Source organism: Bubalus bubalis, chromosome 23 (genome assembly GCF_019923935.1).
Source record: "Bubalus bubalis isolate 160015118507 breed Murrah chromosome 23, NDDB_SH_1, whole genome shotgun sequence".
Lineage (NCBI taxonomy): Eukaryota > Metazoa > Chordata > Mammalia > Artiodactyla > Bovidae > Bubalus > Bubalus bubalis.
In genome coordinates, this window is record NC_059179.1 from 5,553,904 (window position 1) to 5,571,526 (window position 17,623).

General features: G+C 34.9%; 1 protein-coding gene across 1 annotated transcript in view; it reads left to right on the forward strand.

Annotated features, from left to right (window-relative positions):
• PCDH15 (protocadherin related 15) overlaps positions 1-17,623 on the forward strand; it is a 1,798,632-nt gene that overhangs the window by 1,407,875 nt on the left and 373,134 nt on the right. The window contains exons 15-16 of the mRNA XM_045164127.1: positions 6,625-6,759; positions 8,176-8,325. Of these exons, the coding sequence (XP_045020062.1) occupies positions 6,625-6,759; positions 8,176-8,325 (285 nt within the window). The remainder of the gene's footprint in view (positions 1-6,624; positions 6,760-8,175; positions 8,326-17,623) is intronic.

A 17,623-nucleotide genomic window follows, 5' to 3' on the forward strand; every position in this document is an offset into this window, starting at 1 on the left:
CCTCTCACTTAAGAATCTTTTCTAGATTATGATTCTCTGTTGAGTTGCATGTCTCTTTTTGGTGAATTTCTCTGAAGTTCTATTTACATCATTGCATGTGTCTTTTTCCATCATTGAATTTACATCCCTTGAGGATAGATCCTAAATCTTAATAACTTTTGTATCCTAAAGATCTTACACGGTTCCCAGAACTTAGTATGTTCTAGTAATTGTTTAATGAACTAGTAAGTCCAGGCATGAGTAAAGGAATGAGAATATCTTGATATATGTATCAAAAATTCTACTGATGTTGAATTAACTGTTTCAGAGTATGGCCCATTCCATGGTTAGACAACTAATTCCTAGAAAGCTCTTTATCACATTACGTTGAAGCCAGCATTCTTGTAACTAAGCCATTATTCTTTATATCTTCCATTTGTCAGTACACAGTATAAATTAAAGATTAGTCATTGGTATGGCTGAAGATGAATTTGCATGCTTCTGAACCAGAGTTTTCCCTGAAGCCAAGTGTTCTTTGTTTCTCAAAAGTAAAATACGTTTATTGTTGGGCTATTTTAAGATCTGTATTAACAAAAGAAAACTTATAGACCCTTTTAGTTTGCAGGCAAGAATTTTACTACATGATAAATTCTAGCAGTTTTTGAATGTCAATATTAGTGAATTTAATCAGCATAGGGATAAAGTATTTAAGAATGAAAACAAACACACATCACCTCATACAGGTATTACCAAACAGAATGCAGATAAAGCATCAGGCGTGAAGAGAAGTGATCATTGCAGGAGTTGGTTTTCTTGAGCACAGCTATGCCACAGGGCAGATGCCAAAAAGGAGACAGACTTAGGTCTGTTTGTCCAAAAATTGAGTTGTTTTATCTGTTCAATTCAGTAGAAAATAAGACAAAATTTTAGGAACTAGTAGCAGAGATTGGTGATTTGTAGTGTTATTTAGCATGTAGATGTTGAGTCAGAAGGAATCTTGCTGCTGCTGCTAAGTCACTTCAGTCGTTGCTGACTCTGTGCGATCCCACAGACGGCAGGCCACCAGGCTCCCCGTCCCTGGGATTCTCCAGGCAAGAACACTGGAGTGGGTGGCCATTTCCTTCTCCAATGCATGAAAGTGAGAAGTGAAGTCGCTCAGTCGTTTCCGACTCTTAGCGACCCCATGGACTGCAGCCCACCAGTCTTCTCCATCCAAGGGATTTTCCAGGCAAGAGTACTGGAGTGGGGTGACATTGCCTTCTCCAGAGGAATCTTAAGTCACATGAAAAGTGTAAAAAACATAGACAATATTTGTGTTAATGTTCCTTCTTATAGATATATAGATATCAACATATATGTAAATGTGTAAAATATATGTATGTATGTAATATACATATGAATTACATTTATGATTTTTTTTAACCATTCTTACCTCAGTTTTATAATAGTCCAGTATATACATAGAGCAAGTATTGCAAAAGAGGCATGTCTGGAACCACCGGGTTTTCTTTGGAAGAACTACTAAAATTGCTTATTGAATTCTAGATATGAAAAAACAACAACACAATAATAATCAATAGAGGTTATGCTTTAGCTTTCAGAAAAGCAGTGATCCATTTATAATTCCAAATCAATTTTCATCCCTATATAGTGCTACTGTTTCACAGTAAAGGTATTCTTGGAATTTAATACATTATACTTTCAATGGTATAATGTGCATATATACTTTATAAATATTGCTGTACTGTCATACATATGTTATGATGTATCAAAATATTAGGGAAAAAATACACCTTCAAAAAAGCTGTTAGTTTAAATGAACTGCAAAATGGGTTTTGTTTGTTTGTTTGAAGGTTTGTTGTCTTTTTACTAGTTATACTTGTCATATATATATTTGTGGTCATTTACGTTTACAGCTTTTCATTTAATGTTTAATTTGCATATAGGTTCTGCCGGGTGGTGTTCCTGTAGGTACTAGTTGTTAATTTTGTGTTTGTTTTTTTGTTAATTGCTGTGATTCACTTCCTTGTTCTTTTCTGTTCTACTAAAAAAAAAAAAACTAGACAATTACGTATCATTTATTAAAAATTATTAACATATATATGCAATCTAAACTCATTTACATATTATTGGTAATAGTAGTATGAAATTGTGTAGAATTCAAACTGCATGTAAACTCAAAGATTATGTAATTATTATTTTTAATTCATGAACCATTAATAAATCATCATATTCTTTCAAAGATCCTAATGTGAGGGTTGAACCCTTTAAACAAGGTACTTATGAAAACTACTGTCAACTAATTCAAGTTGACAGATGAGATTAACTTTTTTGTCATTTTCTTGCTATGCTTTATAATTTATATGTATGCACATAAGTATGCAGTTATATATATGCATATATATTTATATGTATATATGTATTTATATGTATATATATGTATACATATATATATGTAGATGTATATGTACATATACATCTCTGTGTTGTGTGTGCATATATATGAGGATGCATATTATCTTGTGTGTGCATGAATTTGTTATATCATATTTTGAGTCTCATTGGAAACCCAAAATTTGTTTTAAATCCAATAGATTGTCATATTTGAACATATTTCTTCTATGTGGTAGGATTTTTAAATTGTACATTTATGTGTTAGTTTATCTTTGTGTTTGTGTATGTGCTTACTTTTGCACTAATTTTATTTGTGCTGTGAATAAATATTGGAGTTTATTTTGCCCTCCCAGAAAATAATACACAAATCAACAAACTAATATATTGTGCTTTTGGTATCTACAGAATGTATACTTTAGAGTAAAATAATATTACTCTTTATTGGGAAAAAGTTGTTGTAATAATCAGCCCTCTGTGTATATTTTGATCTAGAACATTGATATTTATTTTAAATAAATTAATCGAGACAAGGACTACATAAAATATACTGTCCCTATCCGAATAATAAGCCAGAGTATTCTCTTCCATTTACATTCATTGTACACCACACCTGAAACTAGTGTTATCATTCCAAATGAGTCTAAGGTGTTAAACTTTGAGTGGCAACTGGATGGTTGTCAGCTAAAGGCTCATTCGCCCATAGCATCTATGCATGCTTCATACATATATAGATTTTAAAAGGTTACTATTTTGAATACTAATTAGATTCAAAAGTTATATTTTAACCAAAAATTCACTGTGCAAGGCAGACTGGAATAAGCTGTAACATGCCATGTACAATGTACATGTACATGTACAATGTCAACATTATGCATTATGTTATATGTATGTACATATGTTATTATTATATGTTATATGCCATGTACAATGTTAACATTATGCATTATGTTATATGTATATTTTTACATAAAACAGTCTGCAGTTCTGGGAAATGTTATTTTAGTATTCTAGCTAGTTATTATCAGAGAAATGCAAATCAAAACCACTATGAGGTACCATTTCACACCAGTCAGAATGGCTGCGATCCAAAAGTCTACAAGTAATAAATGCTGGAGAGGCTGTGGAGAAAAGGGAACCCTCTTACACTGTTGGTGGGAATGCAAACTAGTACAGCCACTATGGAGAACAGTGTGGAGATTCCTTAAAAAACTGGAAATAGAACTGTCATATGAACCAGCAATCCCTGCTGGGATTACACACTGAGTGAATGCTGGGCATACACACTGAGGAAACCAGAAGGGAAAGAGACACGTGTACCCCAATGTTCATCGCAGCACTGTTTATAATAGCCAGGACATGGAAGCAACCTAGATGTCCATCAGCAGATGAATGGGTAAGCAAGCTGTGGTACATATACACAATGGAGTATTACTCAGCCATTAAAAAGAATACATTTGAATCAGTTCTAATGAGGTGGATGAAACTGGAGCCTATTATACAGAGTGAAGTAAGCCAGAAAGAAAAACACCAATACAGTATACTAACGCATATATATGGAATTTAGAAAGATGGTAACAATAACCCTGTGTACGAGACAGCAAAAGAGACACTAATGTATAGAACAGTCTTTTGGACTCTGTGAGAGAGGGAGAGGGTGGGAAGATTTGGGAGAATGGCATTGAAACATGTAAAATAGCATGTATGAAACGAGTTGCCAGTCCAGGTTCGATGTATGATACTGGATGCTTGGGGCTGGTGCACTGGGACGACCCAGAGGGATGGTATGGGGAGGGAGGAGGGAGGAGGGTTCAGGATGGGGAACACATGTACACCTGTGGCGGATTCATTTTGATATTTGGCAAAACTAATACAGTTATGTAAAGTTTAAAAATAAAATACAATTTAAAAAAATAATAAAAATAAAAACACTTGAAATAGAGACAATTAAATTATCAAAAATTCTTCAGTATTTCTTGTTATCAAGTATGAGAGCCTGTTTATGAAGTCCTGGTGTGTATATCACCTTCAAATGGGAAGCACTTGATGATGAAAATCTTGTTGCTTTCATAAATACACGAAATAGTGTGGTTTGCGACACAATCATACCACAGTCACACATGCATGCGCTAGTTTACAACCCAGCACTCATTACAGTATTGCATTATCGCAGCACCTGACATAAAAAATGCTGAAAATGTGCTGAGTATGTGAATGAGTATATCTAACAAATTTACTAACAGAGGTTACAGTTGAAAGGAAGAAGAGACAGTGAGAGAGGGTTAGTTATAAAGGAAATAGAGAATGACTGATGGATTTGAATGAAGAAAAGTAAACATTTGGCGAGCGAATCATGTAGCAACCTTGCCCTACTTAGATTACTTATGGTGTAAATATACGAGTCAAAGAAGCTCTATTTGTCGGTGTCGTTGTTGGTACAGTCAGAGAACAGAAAAAACTATATGAGTTTAAAAGTCTAGTGATTTTACCTTGATACATAAACACTAAAAAAGAGAAGTTACTTGTATTTATTGAGTTTTCTTTTAACTGAAAATGCATGCTAACTAAAATTTGTGATCATTTAAAAATAATAATTGAATTTATTACAATTGGCTCTAAAATATAATAAGACTCCCCAAAATGTGATTTAAAGTATGTTTAATGTGCATTTTACAATTTACCTTTTAAAATAATTTAGCCTTTTATTAAATAACATATTTGATTTAACCAAATTCTTCAGCCATGCTTCCTATCCATGCTGAGCTGCTGAGATTATGACATTGAAATGAAAACAGCTGAAGTGTCCATTAGAATATAATGTCAGTGTGAAGCCTCTTTATTTTTTCCAACTTTTAACAACTTTGATTATTTTATAATAAATGGATCGATGGAAAATTATTATCTATACCATTTTTTTAATATCCCAAGATAAATATAGCACACTGACCTCATGTCAAAATTGTGGACAAGAAACCTGCCATGAGATGGCTAAGTAATATCTCCTAATGAGATACTATAAATACATAACATGTCAGGTTCAAATGAAACTATTCACTCCAAGGTTATTTGAAATATACACATATTGAAACTTTAGGTAGATATAAAGTGTCTGTGGGTCAAGTTATGAACACCTTTTAATATAGCAGCATGCATTTCAACTTTCTCACTTCTACATAGAAAAATTTTTTAAATGGGAGTTTCTAATTTTTTTAATCAACAATATGTTTAACAATTCCAGACTGTCTACTCTGCCCTCAGCCTTTGATGATATCTGATGGAAAAGTAACCTGTGATTTTAAATCACCTTTCACACCATAATAATTTTAAAGCTGCCATAATTTATGAAACACCTTACCTCCCTGTATGTTCTTATTTTTTATAGCCTTCCTGATAGTCCACACTCTCTCAATAATCCCCTTTTGTTCACTGCACCTTCCTTTCTTTTCCACTATGCAGATACCAATCCAAGCTTCCCATTTTATGTCTTTGTTCTTTCTCTGAATTGCAGATATTAATACCTTATCTTTCAGAGATGGCAATAAGATTGTGAAGCATTTCCAGTGCCTACTTAATTACCTGTGTTTTGAACTTTTGCAATCACTTTCATTTTATGTATATATCATTTTTTACTAAACCTTTTTATCAGACATGTGTCAATTCAAATATTTGAATTTAATAATCAGAAATATTTTAATCAAAATAAATATTATGTTTCCCCCTGGAGAATATTTACATTACAATAAGAAAGAACAAGCATAATATTTATAATGAATTACACATAACCAATTTTATTTCTAATTTACATTAAACATGAGAACATAATAATAATATGCATGTGTGCAGTTTATTTCTACAAATGAAGTAATTATAAAATTCTACAGCTAAAATTCTGGGCTTCTTTTTCTTGCATTTATTTCTTATTTCTCAAGTCCAATGAAGTTCTGGAAAATATTGATATTAAATAATCAGTAAGAACATATTCAATTAGACTGTTTAATGTCTTATTCTTCCTATTAGTTTTGCTTTTATTCACATTAATTATACCAGTACTTATTTAAGTATTTTTCACAAATGAGTAATTATCTTTGGGTAGTTTTTACTCAACTCTGAACAAATTTCTAGTTGAAGCTCTTTTCTTTAGAAAATTCTTAATCAGTTATACTTGTAATAAATTTGAAAAATGAATTTCCAGGTAATGAACTAATAACTGTATTGTTTATTAACATTTTAAATAATGGCTTTTTTTTGTTTAAGACGAAAGACCCAGAGCTTCACCTTTTTTTGAATGATTACACTTCAGTCTTCACTGTCACACAGACTGGAATCACTCGCTACCTCACCTTACTTCAACCGGTGGACAGGGAAGAACAGCAGACTTACACCTTTTCGGTAAAGACATTTCATATATACATACACACACGTAAATGTATATGTGTGCAAGAGAAAGAGGTGTTTGTTTAAAACTGAAAAGGTCAATGATCGGAAAAGAAAAATGCAGTATTTTCAATTAATAACAGAGAATATGCATAATAAAATGTTCCTCAAAAGTATTTCTTTTTTCTCAGTTTATATAGTTTTATTACTATTCCTTCCAATGGAAGAAAGATAAATTTTGAGATGAAAAAAAAAATGGGAGTCTCACTCTTCACCATCCACTCACGATTGACTTAAATTTAGGTATTATAAAGTAGAATCAACAAACTAAAAATTATTTTCTAAATTTGTTTATATATTTATTGTTATTGCATTTTTAGGTTTGTCTTAGGGTTAGGCCAGTGGTTCTCACTAGAGAAGATTCCTGCTCCCACCACCCTGCGCAGAACCATTTTACAATTTCTGGAGACATTTTTGGTCGCTCTTTTGAAAAGGTGCTATTGGCAGCTGGTGGGTAGACAGTGACAATACTGAGAGACATAATACACAGGACAGCCCCCCACAACAAGAATTCTTAGGTTAGATTAACCTAGAGGAGAAAGAGAGAGAAACAGAGAGAGAAAGACTGACAGCTGAATACAGGGTAAAAAGGAGTTTAGTTTAGGGAGTTTAGCTAGATTTTATTCAAATATAGGAATAAAAATGAGCTGATAGAAAAATATAGGAAATGGAATTTATGTAAGAATTTTGTTTGTTTGTTTTTTCTGGAGAAACTTATACAGCAGACTCAGAGCTTCCAGAAGACCTAAAATCTACACTTAAAACTTAGATACAGAGTAGATTTCATAAGTCATTCAGGACCACAGTGGTATTGTTAGAGCACTGACTTTTTGTGAGACTTTCTTTAAAAGTTAATAATATAGTTAAGATGTCACTCTTAATGAATGCCAATGGGGCCTTTAAAATTTGTGATTTTTGTGAGTTATTAGAAAATAATATTACATATTTAGGGCATATACTTTCTTGATTATATAAGCATGTTGCTGTAAAAGCAACTATTGCATTGTATACAAAATATGTAAGAGTATTTCCCTATTCATTTTTTAAAGGTTAAATAGTTAATTCCTAAGAATTAGCAATGTTGGCCCATTTCAAGCCTCTAGAACATTTTATATATCATGTTATTCGAAGTGTGATTGCAATTCAATATATAAAAATCAAGCAGAATCCTCCACAATTGCTTCCTAGCACATTAAAACACTTTGATTATATGTACTATTATAGTTTTATTACTTCCTTTTATCAGCAAACATTTTAGTATCCTTTTGAAACTGTAAAAAATATGAAAAACTTTTCAAATTGTAGCAGTGAATTCTGTACTGCTTATGTTTGCATGACTTCTCTATTAAATTTATTTTTCTACCCCCAAAGATAACAGCATTTGATGGTGTTCAAGAAAGTGAGCCAGTTATTGTCAATATTCAGGTGATGGATGCAAATGACAACACTCCAACCTTCCCTGAAATATCCTATGATGTCTATGTTTATACAGATATGAATCCTGGGGACAGTGTCATTCAGGTAATTACCCATATAATGTGAGGATATATTTGAAACAATTATTTCCTTTGGTATTTTACAATGCATTGGTTAAGAAATTGCTTAAGAAATAAAAGTGCATTTCAGGGTTATCCTATGGCATAATTTAGCTTAAAAAGATTTACATTTATATTTACTTTTTCAATGAAAGTATACCTATATGCACTTTAAAGTAGAATTAACTAGATGCTATGCTATGCTATGCTAAGTCGCTTCAGTCATGTCTGACTCTGTGCGACCCCATAGATGGCAGCCCACCAGGCTCCGTCGTCCCTGGGATTCTCCAGGCAAGAACACTGGAGTAGGTTGCCATTTCCTTCTCCAATGCATGAAAGAGAAAAGTGAAAGTGAAGTCGCTCAGTCGTGTCCGACTCCCAGCAACCCCATGGACTGCAGCCTACCAGGCTCCTCTATCCATGGATTTTCCAGGCAAGAGTACTGGAGTGGGGTGCCATTGCCTTCTCCGAATTAACTGGATACACAAATAGCAATTTGACCTATTTATAGATTGATTTTTAAAATTATGTTGAACATAATAAAGTGAATAAAGTAATATACTGAAGTTTCAAGGATTAAACATGTAGTTTAAAACTTCAAATTATTTTAAACTATTGTGAAAATGGCTTAAATCTTTGTGACCCCATGGACTGTAGCTTGCCAGGCTCCTCTGTCCATGGGGATTCTCCAGGTAAGACCACTGGAGTGGGTTGCCATGCCCTCCTCCAGGGGATCTTCCCAGCCCAGGGATCGAATCCATGTCGCCTGCATTGCAGGTGGATTCTTTACCATTTGAGCCACCAGGGAAGCCCATGAATACTGCAGAGGTATTCCTATCCTTTCTCCAGGGGGTCTTTCCAACACAGGAATCCAACTGAGGTCTACCAGCTGAGCTACCAGGGAAGCCCAAATTTCCCTTAGAGGTAAATGCAAAGAACTATATTATTGGACAATACTCTTAGACATTGATTACTTGAACCTAAAATGGAATCACTACAACAAGAAAAATTAAGATTCTATAATAAATGGTATATTTGAAAACAGAAATCTGGCAAAATATTTATTCTTGATTTTTCTCATTTTTATCATTAGCTGTACTTACTACATTTTAGTGAGTTGCAGGTTATCTCAAATTTCTTTTTCAATATTCTGTGTATAAATTGTAAAGAAGTAGTAATATTCTTCCTTGAAGATTTTTAGAACTCTGGAGAATAGTTAACTCTAGTACTTTTCAAAGTGACTGTGCGTGTGTGTGTGTGTGTGTGTGTGTGTGTGTTAGTTGCTCAATCATGTCCAACTCTTTGAGACTCCATGGACTGTAGCCCACCAGGCTCCTTTGTCCATGGGATTCTGCAGGCAAGAATACTGGAGTGGGTTGCCATTTCACATCAGAATCATCTAGGTGGCTACCGAGAAATACAGATGCGCAAGATTCACTCTAGCTTTCATGGATCTTAAGCTCCATATGTAATACTTAGGTAATCAATAAAAAAAAAAAAGAAAACCCAAAAGGTTTCAGTTGCCCAGTAATGTAAAGACTACTGATCTCTACCTTCCTCTACACCTGAGACTCAGACTTAATAATCTGAAATAGCTCTCAAGCCAGGAAGGTCATGATTCTATACACTTTTTAGAGTATTGTAATGGCTCCAAATTATTATTAAAATTTATATACAATATATGTTATGTAACAATATATGATATATAATATGTTTATATAGAATATAATTTATTACATAATAGTATAGTATATAAAGAATGCTAATAAATGAATTAATGTATCTATATATTTTAGTGTTATATATTTCAGAGGAGTAAAAAAAAAGCAGTTCAAATGCCTTAACAATGTACCTAAGTCTTCATGGTCTGAATGCTTTCCTCCAAGCTTCCTCCTTGGCCTTCTATTCATATATGTATGTTTCAGTCCTACTCAACCACCACTTCCAATTACCTGAATGTGTCTTGCTCATTCCCATTTTGTCCAATTTTTTCCTTTACCTTGATGTCTTTCCCTTCTATTTATAGCTTGATTACTTTCTTTGTTTTTTAGACATTTTTGCTTTCTGAAGAAGCATTCCTTAGTCGTTTTCTGCAGATAATTCCTAGTAATTTTTTTTCATAAATAAATGTTTATTGCAGGCACTCTTTTAATCATTGGGACATAGTGGTGAGGAAGAACAAGACCCTTTTACAGTGACATGAGATAGAAAACATACAAATAATAAGTATACAAAAATGCTAATTTCAGAAATTGATCAATTTAATGGAAGGAATTAAACAGGATAATGTAATAAAGAAGATGAAGTGAGGCAAGACAGACAAAGGTTAAATTTTGTCTTCAAAGAAAACCCCAATAATGTAATACCAAAATAATACTGCCTCTCTTAAGCTAAGTTCTCGGGGAAAACACTATCTGGTCACTACCTGATAACATTTCTTTCTTTTTTTAATCCCTTGTTAACTAGCAAAACTGAGATTTAAATTCAGCATTTGGGGGCAACATACTTCAAGATGAACTGAGTGAATCTTGATTACCTTAAGCTAATCATGTTAATTCTATTCCCTTTGACTATTGGTTTAGGAATAATAGTCATATAACATAATTCTTAGTCGTTAGACTTGAAGGAATATCTATTAATAGGTTCTGGAAGAAATTTTCTCTGTTTTTACAAAAGGATAAAAGGAAGAGACATTCCTCTTGCCTTTGAGCTGTGCTGTGTGCAGATGTAATGCATGGAGTTGCTACAGCCCTCTTGTGATTTGAAGGGACTAGTTTTAAAGCCACAGCCAATATATTAGTTGAAAGAAGGAAGGAACCTGGACTTTTGATGGTTTTGATGAGTTCTGAAATAAACAACCTTAACAGGAACTATCTCAATATTTCTCATGTGGTGAGATATTTAGTGAAGCCATTTTGAGTTTATTATTTTTTCTTAGCCCAAAGCATCCTAATTGACTTTTTATTCATTAATAGTTCCTGTTCTTGCAGCCCACCAAAAACACACCAGTTTGCAGCCAATATACTATGATTACAACAGCGTGTCTTCATTAGTGTGAAATGTCTGGGAAGACATAGTTAACTGTACGTCTCATGGCTTTCGTACACTATTTTCTGTTAACAAGAACACTTCTTATCTGATCTTTTATAAGGCTAACTCACTCTCATCATACAGGACCCAGCTCAAAATATCACCTCCTCAGAGAAAGCTTTCCTAATAGCTTAGTGTCAATAGCCTTCCAATATACACTATACACATACAACCCGCACCACAGTTCTTATTCTATAACTTGCTTTCTGTAATTACTTTTAGAGCCACTATGGCCACCTAAAATTATCTTTTCTTCTTGTCCCCACTCCAAACTAAAAACCCCATTAGCAACCATCTGTCTTGTTTGCCACTCTGACACCAGCACATACCAGATATACTAGCCTTGCAGTAAATATTTATTCAAAGGATAAATTATTATCTATTTTGCATAACCTAAAGTGAAAGTCGCTCAGTTGTGTCCAACTCTTTGCGACCACATGGACTATACAGTCCATGGAATTCACTAAGCTCGAATACTGGAGTGGGTAGCCTTTCTCTTCTCCAGGGGATCTTCCCAACCCAGGGATTGAACCCAAGTCTCCCTCATTGCAGGCAGATTCTTTACCAGGAACTAATTGTTAACATCAGTTCAGTTCAATTCAGTTCAGTTGCTCAGTCATGTCCGACTCTTTGCAACCCCATGAATCGCAGCATGCCAGGCCTCTCTATCCATCACCAGCTCCCGGAGTTCACTCAGACTCATGTCCATCGAGTCATTGATGCCATCCAGCCATCTCATCCTCTGTCGTCCCCTTCTCCTCCTGCCCCCAATCCCTCCCAGCATCAGAGTCTTTTCCAATGAATCAACTCTTCACATGAGGTGGCCAAAGTACTGGAGTTTCAGCTTTAGCATCATCCCTTCCAAAGAAATCCCAGGGCTGATCTCCTTCAGAATGGACTGGCTGGGTCTCCTCGCAGTCCAAGGGACTCTCAAGAGTCTTCTCCAACACCACAGTTCAAAAACAAAAATTCTTCGGCGTTCAGCCTTTTTCACAGTCCAACCTCACATCCATACATGACCACAGGAAAAACCATAGCCTTGACTAGACCGACCTTTGTTGGCAAAGTAATGTCTCTGCTTTTGAATATGCTATCTAGGTTGGTCATAACTTTCCTTCCAAGGAGTAAGCGTCTTTTAATTTCATGGCTGTAGTCACCATTTGCAGTGATTTTGGAGCCCCCCAAAATAAAGTCTGACACTGTTTCCACTGTTTACCCATCTATTTCCCATGAAGTAATGGGACTGGATTCCATGATCTTCGTTTTCTGAATGTTGAGCTTTAAGCCAACTTTTTCACTCTCCTCTTTCACTTTAATCAAGAGGCTTTTGAGTTCCTCTTCACTTTCTGCCATAAGGGTGATGTCATCTGCATATCTGAGGTTATTGATATTTCTCCCAGCAATCTTGATTCCAGCTTGTGTTTCTTCCAGTCCGGCGTTTCTCACGTTGTACTCTGCATAGAAGTTAAATAAGCAGGGTGACAATATATAGCCTTGACGAACTCCTTTTCCTATTTGGAACCAGTCTGTTGTTCCATGTCCAGTTCTAACTGTTGCTTCCTGACCTGCATACAGATTTCTCAAGAGGCAGGTCAGGTGGTCTGATATTCCCATCTCTTTCAGAATTTTCCACAGTTTATTATGATCCACACAATCAAAGGCTTTGGCATAGTCAATAAAGCAGAAATAGATGTTTTTCTGGAACTCTCTTGCTTTTTCCATGATCCAGCGGATGTTGGCAATGTGATCTCTGTTTCCTCAGCCTTTTCTAAAACCAGCTTGAACATCAGGAAGTTCACGATTCACATATTGCTGAAGCCTGGCTTGGACAATTTTGAGCATTACTTTACTAGAATGTGAGATGAGTGCAATTGTGCAGAAGTTCGAGCATTCTTTGGCATTGTCTTTCTTTGGGATTGGAATGAAAACTGAGCTTTTCCAGTCCTGTGGCCACTGCTGAGTTTTCCAAATTTGCTGGAATATTGGAAATATTTCAAATCCTGAAATGATGCTCTGAAAGTGCTGCACTCAATATGCCAGCAAATTTGGAAAACTCAGCAGTGGCCACAGGACTGGAAAAGCTCAGTTTTCATTCCAATTGTTAACATAAGTTAGAAATAATGCAATGCCATCTCTACTGTATTTATTGGGTTAAGATATGCTTTCTTCAGTGATATAGAAAAGGGTAACATTCTACACTGAACACTGAAAATGCATGTTATGTGAATATCTTCTTCTGTGTATATGGTAGTGGGGAAAATGTTACAAATAGCCACAGTACATTTTATTTATATCTTGGAATTTCACTTGTCATATTGATGAAATCTGTCTTTTTAACCCATTTTTCTTGAGGGCACAACTGAAATTTGTCTATTTCTAAATTCACAAACTCTGTATCCATATAGTAGATGCCTAAACTAATGGATGCATAATAAATGTTTATTTGAGGATGAAAGAAAGGAAAATCTGTAAACAAGTAGATCTGAATGAATGGAGAGGAATAAGGATATTGGCCTTTATTTCTAGTCAGTTGATGGACCTAGAGATCTACATTTATCTTTACTGAGGCATTCTTTCATAGCGAGTAAAATTATGGTTTGTAGAGATAAAGGAATGACAATTACTGTCATGTTCGTATTTAATTAGATCTGATTCTCATCTCTATAATAACATAATTGGAAATAAAAGTAAGTTTATATAGAAAAACAGCCCACAGGGAACTGTAAAGTGTAACTAAGAAAACGATAGCAATTATGTGATGGAACCGTATCTCAAAATTGTTTGCCCTGGAGGATCAAAAGCTTACTTCTGGCATTTGCAGACTACAAAAGTTAATTTCCCTTATGTATCTCTTTTTAAAACACATTTGCCCTGCCTTTAAAATTCATATTTTATATAGTTCCCTTTGAAAATCTATTTGAACATAGATTGTTATTTCTGTTTACATGCTTCTAATTTTTAATTTATTTAAATGCCAAAAAATTAAGCTTTTTAATTACTATTTTTAATGTTATTCCTGGCATGCATATTAGAGCTGCTTTGTTTTATTAAATAAGATCTCTCTGGGTGACTCTACTGTGTATTGCCATATTATTTAAATAAAAATATCTCAAGGTGTAGTTCAGGGTGTTGTAAAAAGAGTGGTGTGGCTGTAATACATCCTCCAAGGGTCTAGAAATAAAATGGATTTCCCATTGAGAGAAAAATTTTAAAACAGAGTAAAATAATTCAGAACTGTGATTTGCAGTTACTGTTTAAGGGTCATTTTTTTTTTTTTTTTTTTACTCCATTCACAACTAACCCTTCCATAACCCTCCCATTCCTAAGTAACTCAACAGAAGATTGATTAGTTTCCTCTTTGGTAATCCACCTGCAATGCAGGAGATCCTGGTTCAATTCCTGGGTTGGGAAGATCTCATGAAGAAGTACCCACTCCAGTATTCTTGGGCTTCCCTTGTGGCTCAGCTAGTAAAGAATCTGCCTGCAATGCGGGAGACCTGGGTTTGATCCCTGGGTTGGAAAGATCCCTTGGAGAAAGGAAAGGCTACCCACTCCAGTATTCTGGCCTGGAGAATTCCATGGACTATATAGTCCATGGGGTTGCAAAGAGTCAGACACAACTGAGCAACTTTCACTTCACTTGGTTAGTAATCTGTTGTCCAAAAGAGGCAAAATATTAGAAATAAAAGACACAATGAGCAGTGTCCAGCAAAGAGGGCCTTAGATAACAGGTTTTTAAGTATTATAATCAGATCATTTTCAGTGTAGACATGAGACTATCTTGGCCTGATATAAGTACATAATTATTTGAGTCCACTGTCTTCTTATTATAAGGTAGCTATCCTTGTGCACATGCATGGATCAGTCATAAAACTGTATTATCCAGGTTCCTATTTCAAGTTCTCAATTATAAACTAGTTTTCTGATTTTATATCTAGTATGCTTGATTACTGTAAAAAGGAACAGGGTGATCCTGACATGTATGGTCATGAAATACGCTTGCAGGAGCATGAGGGAGTATGATTCTTCTTTAGGTCAGGGAGTATATTTTGTGTTGACAACAGACAATTTTGTCAACCATCAATGAAATCTTCCAGGTTGATGCTAATGGATATCACACTCTCTTGTCTTAAAGTCTCATTTCACACATTGCTAGTTTTGTTTGAAAAACCAATTGCTTTGTATTAGAGATACAGATTTGGATATATAAGATATAGATTTTAATTTCTGTAGTTAGTGATCCAGTCTGTACTTCAAAGATGTTATTCCTAGACTTTACAGTTCTCTTCAATCAATGGTTTTTAATCCTATATGAGTATTTATTAGAAGTTTACCTGAGAAACTTTTAAAAATATGGATGCCTGGACTACACCCTGAGCTATTTCTCTTTGAATGATATTGCAACATGTAGTAGAGTTACTCAGAGAGATCTCGTCTAATAAACTAAAGCAGCTGTAATATGCAGGCAATCTTGAGAAAAACTGCCTCAGAACTTAACAATATTCTATACCCTCTGAAAAATGGAATCTAAATTTATTTAAAAGGAATCCTGTATATAGCTGTGTCCTTTATTCTCACCCCACTTCTTTTCTTTTTCTTCAATTCTTATTGCTTCTGTCATGTTTCTTTTCATTGCTTTAAAGCCCATCCTTTCCCCTTGTCTTTACCTATGCTCAACTAATTATTCCATTTCTTTCTATTGTATTTTACTACAATAATCTTTTCCTCTCTACTGATTATTACCTTTGGGCTATAATCCTCCCATACCCTAGTCTATAAACAGTTTTCCCAGATAAGACTTCATGCTACTATTTTTTTTATTGTTTAGTCAGTTCTGTCTGACTCTTTGTGACCCCTTGGACTGTAGACCGCCAGGCTCCTCTGTCCTTGGAATTCTCCAGGCAAGAATACAGGAGAGAGTTGCCGTTTCCTTCTCCAAGTGATTCTTTCTGATCCAGGGATCAAACTTGCATCTCCTACATTGACAGGCTAGTTCTTTACCACTGAGCCACCAGAGAAGCCTACTATAAAACTCTGAATTTCCAGCTCTGATGTAGACATTTGGATTAATTGATTAATTTAGATATTTTATTAATTTATTTATGAATGATTAATGCATAGTTATAAATCTGATCTTCACTCACATCATACTACTAAAATCATACAAAATCATAAATCTAATTCATCTATCTCTAATAGTATGTATTTCTAATAGTATATAAATAAAATAGTATGTATTACTCAGTACTTAACTATGTAAAACTCTTTACGCCTTTACAGAAAATTTCTGATTCTCATCCTAGTTCTCTGGTAACTGAGGGATTTTCTTTCTGGCTTCTTATTCAATCCTCAGTCTTTCAGTATTAACATTTGCAAAAATCAATATATAGCTTTCCTCTCTTTTACCTATTCCCAAGTTTTCAGTCATTATTTCTATGAGAAGCCCAGGTACTCATGTTACCCAAATTTTTGGACAAGGCAAGGTAGACTTTTGACAGGCCCCAGAAATTTAACATATTCCAAGATAAACTGACAATATATTATCCTTCTTCCAATACAGAAACATGGACACATATACAGACTCAAATATACATGTTGCTATTACTCAGTCACTAAGTCATGTACGGGCTTCCCTGATAGCTCAGTTGGTAAAGAATCCACCTGTAAGGCAGGAGACCCCAGTTTGATTCCTAAGTCAGGAATATCCACTGGAGAAGGGATAGGCTACCCATTCCATAATTTTGGGGTTTCCATTGTGGCTCAGGTGGCAAAGAATCCACCTGCAATGTGGGAGACCTGGATTCAATCTCCCGGGGATGGGACAATCCCCTGGAGAAGGGAAAGGTCACTCCAGTATTTTGGCCTAGAGAATTCCATGGACTGTATAGGTCATGGGGTTGCAAAGAGTTGGACATGGCTGAGAGACTTTTGCTTTCACTTTCTTTCAAGTCATGTACAGTTCTTTGCAACCTGATGAACTGCAGCACACCAGCATTTCTTGTCCATCACTATCTGCCTGAGTTTGCTCAAACTCATTTCCATTCAGTCAGTGATGCCATCCAACTATCTCATTCTCTGTCACTCCCTTCTCTTCCTGCCCTCAATCTTTCCTAGCATCAGGGTCTTTTCCAATGAGTCAGTTCTTGGCATCGGTTGGCCAAAGAAGTGGAGCTTCAGCTTCAGCATCAGTCCTT